This window comes from Aegilops tauschii, chromosome 2 (assembly GCF_002575655.3).
Source record: "Aegilops tauschii subsp. strangulata cultivar AL8/78 chromosome 2, Aet v6.0, whole genome shotgun sequence".
Classification (NCBI taxonomy): Eukaryota; Viridiplantae; Streptophyta; class Magnoliopsida; order Poales; family Poaceae; genus Aegilops; species Aegilops tauschii.
The window spans coordinates 486,585,680-486,592,885 of NC_053036.3; the positions used below are offsets into that span (position 1 = coordinate 486,585,680).

The 7,206-nt window shown below is 46.8% G+C and overlaps 1 protein-coding gene across 1 annotated transcript; it reads right to left on the reverse strand.

Moving 5' to 3' along the window:
- Positions 1–2,918: 2,918 nt before the first annotated feature.
- On the reverse strand, positions 2,919–3,980 carry LOC109746058 (uncharacterized). The gene has a single exon (XM_020305172.4). It carries the CDS (start codon positions 3,789–3,791, stop codon positions 3,138–3,140), a length of 654 nt encoding a protein of 217 aa, XP_020160761.1. The 5' UTR covers positions 3,792–3,980; the 3' UTR covers positions 2,919–3,137.
- Between the last annotated feature and the right edge of the window lie 3,226 nt (positions 3,981–7,206).

Consider the following 7,206-nt stretch of genomic DNA (forward strand, 5'->3'; position numbering starts at 1 on the left):
AAGTTATGATGCTTTTAAGATCTGGAGGCAAAAAAATTCAAAAAAATGCAAAAAAAAATAAAATAGCAATGGCGCACTAGTGCATGGTGCGCCACTGCTATTTTCCCGCCTTCAAAATTCAAAAAAATACAAAAATAAAAAACAAGTTAGCAATGGCACACCTTATGAATAATGCGCCACTACTATTTTCCCGCCTTCACAATTCAAAAGAATTCGAAAAAATAAAAAAATTAGCAATGGCGCATCAGTGAATAGTGCGCCACTACTATTTTCCCGCCTTCACAATTCAAAAAAATAGCAATGGCGCACCAGTGCATGGTGCGCCACTGCTAAGTTGGGACAGAAGTTAAAAAGGGTCGGCCACCCACTTACCCCTTCATTCTTCTCCTCCTCTCCTCCACTCCATCTCCTCCTCTCCTCCACTCCATCTCCTCCTCTCCGGCGACCTCCTCTCCTCACGGTGCTCCTCCTCCGGTGACCTCCTCCTCACGGTGCTCCTCCTCCCGCGACCTCCTCCTCCCTCCTCCGGCGACCTCCTCCTCCCTCCTCTCCTCCTCACGGTGCTCCTCCTTCCTCTCCTGCTCACGGTCCTCCTCCTCCTCCTCTCCGGCGACCTCTCCCTCCTCTCCTGATCCTCACGGTCTCTCCTTCCTCTTCTCCTCCTCACGGTCTCTCCTCCCTCCTCCTCTACTTTCGGCCACATGTGGAGCTCCCCCGGCACAAAGAACGTACCAGATCCAGGTCGAGAACGAAATTTGAAAAAAAAATCAAGCAAAAAAAAGAGCAAAAAAATGAGCCAGATCTAGATCTAGATCCAAATTCAAAATTCAAAAATAGCAATGGCGCACGGTGGGGGTTAGACGGTGCGGCACTACTATTTTCCCGCCTTCAAAATTAAAAAAAATTCAAAAAAAAAGTTACCAGTGGCGCACCTGTAGCAATAGTAATGGCGCACTACAAGGTGCGCCACTGTTACCTGCAATACTAATGTTGCACCAGAGGTGCGCCATTAGTATTTGTTACTAGTGGCGTGATAATAGTGGCGCACCTATAGTGCGTCATTAATAGCAAAAATAGGTGCGCCACTAACAACCTTTTTTCTAGTAGTGTGTGATTTTATAGTATCAGGGTTGGAGTCTGCGGGGCCATCAGGTGGGGACAACCCACCTGGGCGCGCCTGGAGGGGGGTGCCCCCCCCCTTCGGTGGTTCTTGACTCCAGAATTCTCTTTTATTGTATAAAAATTCCTCGAGAAGTTTCGTTCCAATCCGAGAATTTTTATTTCTGCACAAAAAACAACACCATGGTAGTTCTGCTGAAAACAGCGTCAGTCCGGGTTAGTTTCATTCAAATCATGAAAATTAGAGTCCAAAACAAGAGGAAAAGCGTTAGGAAAAGTAGATACGACGGAGACGTATCAAACGCGAGTCCACTGGTTATGCCTTTAATGAATGGACTGGTACAACTTTGATGTGCTCTAATAAGCGCACATCTAAATGTGCCTGGGCAATCCAAATTAAGTTAATATGGTGGTCCCTAGGAGGCGACGACGCGGTTGTTGGGCAAGAATGTGCGGGCTGGTTACGGTCCGCTGCGTGAGGGTGTTCATCGTGTCTGCTCCGAGCGCAAGCTTGCCCGACTATGGCGGGCAGATGATGGTGGCACCTACGAGCGTCGTTCCCCTTCTCGAATGCGTCGATGTGGAGCTCTTCTACTCGCTCCATCCTCGAATCTTGTTCTTCAGGCGAGGAAACAACATCGTCCCTGTCCCCCTTTGGGGTGTTGTTTTGAAGACCCGTGAGCCCTCCCTGCGCTTCCCTTTGGGGATTTGCGACTTGTGCAGTGATAACGATGATGGCGTGCGGAGCTGGATTGTGGCTTGTCCTTCTGATGTGGACGGTCCGGATCGCCAACAAGTGCGCCTATGCTTGTTTCTCAGTATGACAGAGAAGCCGGAGCTGCACGCGGTAGGGCCCTACGGCAACGATGACTCCATGAGGGTGGTTTCGGTGGGCGGTGCTCTCCGGAGGTTGTGCCAGGTTAGGTCGATGCGAGGCATGCAACTTTCTCCTGGGAAGCGTGCCAGCAAAATCGAAGCTACCGATCCTCGATGTTTGCGGTCGATTGTTTGGCTATGGCCAACGAGGTCGTCATGTGTCATTCGTTCGATGGGGTCTTAACAGGTCGTCTGCGGCGAAGTCGCAATCAACTGCTCGAAGAGAGGTGATGACGATGAAAGGAAAGTAGTCTCGACGGCATCCTCTTCATGGCGGTGTGTGTGGTCTGGTTGGTGCCAGGTCACCCGGGCTGCCCTTTCTTATGGGCATGTTGTATCGATTTTTGCCAGGGTTTTTATTAACCAGTAAACTCTATTATACCTTCTTTTTTTAATGAATCGGCCAATTGCTGCACAGCTTACCTATCTGGTGTTTACTCTCATGTCATATGCAACCCCAATCAAAGTTCAGGTTCTACATTTTCTGCATGAATTTTGTGCAGTAATAGATATGCACAACATTACAGATTCATTGTAAGGAAGCCTGAATCTTGTGTGTGCAGACAACTCAAAGTGTGAAACCATCTAGTAGTATCTAAAAAGACAACTATTTAAGAAGAGAGGGAGTATATTCCAAAAATCTGCATAAATCATACTTATGCATCCACAGCTAGAGTACATGAGTTGCACAGATAGTCAACCACTATAATTAATATGCATGGCTAAGAAAATTAAATTGTCTGAATTCGCTGTGGGAGATGTAACACCTTGATTAAGGGTTCGGCAAGAGCGTGACGTCTGGGCAAAGCATTGACATGTACCACCTCCGCCCCAAATTATAAGACGTTTTGTTAGGCTATTTTAGTCTATCAGAACATCTTATAATTTGGAACAGAGGAAGTATCTTTTTTTAAGAAGCATAGTTTATACCACGAAACTACAGATATCGTAACCTTGTAACACCAGCAACATAGCCTGACTCGGCCCCAAAAGGCCATTACACAACTTGATGTAAAACCCAAGATAAAATTGCCTCACATGTTGTAAGTTCAGTTCACAAACTCAATTCTCTCAACAATTGAACTTGGACTCATTCTAATCAGATCTTGTGAGAGGATCACATCGCACACAAGCAGATCTGTTCACCCAGTGGCGCTAATAAGGAGGAACTCCCCCTCACACACTACATCGCCACCCACATAAGCTTTTCCTTCCATCTTTGCAAGCCCGAACTTCTTCTGATACTTGGTGAGGGTCATCCTCATGACCAAAGTGTCACCAGCAATGACTGGCTTCCTGAATCTCACCTTATCAACCCCTGCAAAGAAGAAATTGTCTTGGGATCCACCGACTTCAGGCTGCAGCATCACGATGCCCCCGACCTGGGCCATGGCCTCAACCATGAGAACGCCGGGCATTATCGGGCGCTCCGGGAAGTGGCCGGGGAAGAAGTTGTCATTTATCGTGACATTCTTGATCGCAACAGCGTACTCTCCTGCCTTGTACTCGATCACCCTATCTACCAGAAGGAAGGGGAACCTGTGGGGCAGGATCTCGCGGATCTGGTTGATGTCCATGACGGTCGGGAAGGCGGCGAACCTTTTCTCGATGGGGAGCTCCGCCGCCGCCGCACTGTCGTCGGCCGCCGCGCAGCGCGCGACGAGGCGCTGCCTCGGCGCCCCGGGGAGCGCCCGGCGGGGGAGCGCAACGCGGCCCTGGAGCTTGAGGGGAGCCGGGAAGGGGAGTGCGGCACGGCAGGCGGATCTGGGCACGGACACGGCGGCGGCTGTCTCCATTGGGGCAGCGTGGGTGCGAGGAGCAGATTGGGTATGGGATGGGGAGTAGGGTCCCGATGGGTGGGCAGGGTGCTTGAAATCGAGGGGGAGGGGTGGCGGCGATGGGAACGAGGAGGGGAAGAGGGACGAGGGTTTTGGTTTGGCTTTGGAAGCTCCGCTGCGTTTTGGTTTGGGAAGGCGATATCATCCCTCCCGGATTTCATTGGATTATTATTTTTAAGCCAGCCTGTACGAATCTTGAATGGTTAAGGCCCAAAAATACTTACACAGCCGGCACTCCATACACGGATTTTTAGCCTGGCACGGCCCACGGGCATGCTAATAAAAGAGCCGGGCCGGCCTTCTGCCCACCACGGAACAAGGCTTGTTCCCAAGGCAAGCAAACTCCAACCGGCCGACGTAAACGAACGTAGATTTGGGAAAATTCTATTGGACGCACACTGCATCAAACTGCCGGCTCTTTGCACAGGCGAGCGACCGAGCAGCGACGCGATGGGCCGGCCCAATAAGCAACAACGCCAGCCGGTTTTGGAAACCTTCTAGAAGGTTCCCTGAACTGTTTTTTTGTTTCTTTTACCGGTTTTTTTATTTCTTTTTTTTTCTGTTTCTTTTTTCTACTTTCCTCTTTCTTATTTTTTTCGTTTTCGTTTTTTAGTTCTTCTTTTTCAAGGTTATTTTACTTTTTAAAACTAAGTACATATTCAGATTTTGTTCTTAATTTTCAAAAAATGTTCGTGCTTTTAAGAAACGTTCAAAATTTCAAAAAAATGCGGTCTTCGAAAATTGTTCATAAATTCAAAAAATGTTCGGGATTTTCCAAAATGTTCTTGTTTTTCAAAAAATAAACCGAAAGCTTTTGTTCAAAATTTTCACAACTTTTCAAAAAATGTTCAGGCGTTAAAAAATTGTTCGCAAATTGCAAACAATGTTCATGTTTTCATATCTCCGGAGTTTCAAACATTTTCCCAGTTTCATAAATTGTTCACAAGTTTCAAAAAATGTTCGTGTCTTCAAATTTTGTTCAGGAGTTTTGAAATATGTTCGCTTCTCCAAATTTGTTATGGAATTTGGAAATATGTTCTGTTTTCAAGGAATTTCCATGATTCCAAACAATGATCCTGTTTTTGAAAATGTTATATTTTTTTGAAAATTTGTTCAGAAATTTTGCAAAATGTTCTTGTGTTAAATTTTTTCCAAAAAATGAAAAAAATGTTCATGTTTTCAAAAATTGTTCGTAAATAAAAAATGTTCGGGGAATTTGATAAAATTTCTCGTTTTGAATAATTGTTCGTAATTTTGAAAAATGTTCGCGCTTTCAAAATATGTTCTTCGTTTCTTTTTTGGTTTTATTTTTCTTTCCTTTTTTGTTGTTATTTTTCTTGTTTCTTTTGTTTGAAATTTTCAAATATTTTTCTCAATTTTAAAAAATGTTCTCATGTTCAAAATTTGAAAAATTGTTCGTGTTTCAATTCTGGAATTTTAAAATGTTCTTGTTTACAATTTCAGAAAATTGCTAGTAATTTGAAAATATGTTATAGTTTTCAAAATATGTTCACGATTTCAAAAAATATTTCATGGATTTCAAATAAATATTTCATGTTCGTCTTTTTTAAAAATGCATTAGCTACAGTACTCCTACAGTACCTGCAGCATGTCCTTACGGGTGCATAGTTCTTGAAAGACTGCCCTGCTTATATGTCAGCAAAACATTGATTGGTCTGTTGGCTATCGTCGCACGCACAACAGCGGGACGATCATGGTTCGATTCGCAGTAAGCACGCGCATTTACCTTTCTGTATTTTTCAATTCCGTGAAACACTGCGCATCGCCGCACAGTCAGCCCGCGAACGAAAAACCCCAACTAGTTTTTTTTTTAGAAAACGTCGGACTTTATTAATCAAGCAAACAAGTTAAATACAAGGATTTACAGAGTTCAAACTAGACCGAGCTAAAACATGAGCTAACACATTACGATGCCGACGAACATGCTTGAAAGTCATAGAAGATAGAGCCCCACATGCCAACTTGATTTCAGCAACAAAGGAACCCACGGTGGAGCGGTCCAGGACCGAAGAGTTTAGCCGTTGAATCACCGAGAGACAATCCGATTGGAAGATCACATTAGCATAACTCTCGTCTCTGACCAACCTGGCCGCGCAGCGAAGGGCAAGAGCCTCCGCCACCTCAGGAGAAGAAACACCCGGGAGGGGTTCAGAAGCAGCAGCAACACACATGCCCGTGTGGTCTAGAACGACAACTCCAGCCGCGGCCAAATCACCGGACGGGGCAACAGCTGCATCAGCAGACACAAGCAAAGTACCAAGCGGCGGCGGAGACCACGAAGAGCCAGAAGCTGGAGTCACACGCTTAGATGCAGAGTCCGGTTTGAAAAGATGCTGGAAGATCATGTCCATATAAGCACGCACCTTCGCTGCTGTACGCTTTGGAGGAGGAGCATCAGGTTCATTCCGCGCCACATTACGAGCTTCCCAGATGTGCCAAAAGGCGACCGTCATGATGGAGGCTTCGTGCTCAGAGGCACGGGACAGGAAACTGAACAACCATTGCTTTGGATTCGCAAACGATGAGCGACACAGCTTGACAGAGAAACAAGCCTTGACCTCATCCCAGACAGCCCGAGCATGGGGGCAAAAAAGCATCGTATGCTCGATACTTTCGTGACGACCACAGAAGTAGCAGTCTGTCCTCGTTGGGACCTGACGACGGCGAAGTTGCTCGCCCGAGGGTAGACAATCATGCGCAAACCTCCACAGCACCACCTTCATCTTATTCGGCACGTTGATTTTCCACGGTTTCTTCCACAGTTTTTCCTCCGAGGACCAACCGGAATGCTGACCCAAACCATTGCAGCTCCGATCCGCGACAAAACGGCTCGTCCTTGCCAAGTTATATGCAGAGCGGATAGTGTAATCGCCGAACTTGGTGAAAGGCTAGCGTACATAGTCAGCTCCACCATCCAAATTTATTGGGATCTGCAGGATAGCGTTAGCCACTTCCTCACTGAAAAAAGCCCGCACGGATTCCTCGTTCCAGCACCCAATTTCTTCATCCAACAAGCAGTGAACCTTGGCATTGGCAGGGATTGGTGAGAGAGGCTGAAGCAAGGCCGGAGGAACGGAGGGGATCCAGTGGTCCTTCAAGATATGAATATGTCTACCATCACCAACAGCCCACTGAACACCCTTCTTCAGAAGCTCCTGGCCGTGCAGAATGGCACGCCAAGTTGCCGAGGCCGAGCTCGGTACAGTAGCATTCCAAAAGTCGCCGAACGGGAAGTATCTTCCCTTCAGAACCCGAGCACAGAGCGACCCCGGATCAGTCAGCAAACGCCAGCCCTGTTTCCCCAGCATCGCCTGGTTGAATAAAGCCATGTCTCGGAAGCCCATCCCTCCAA

Excerpts from the sequence above, each read along its gene's own strand:
- LOC109746058 (XM_020305172.4), bottom strand. The coding sequence starts at position 3,791 with ATGGAGACAGCCGCCGCCGTGTCCGTGCCCAGATCCGCCTGCCGTGCC.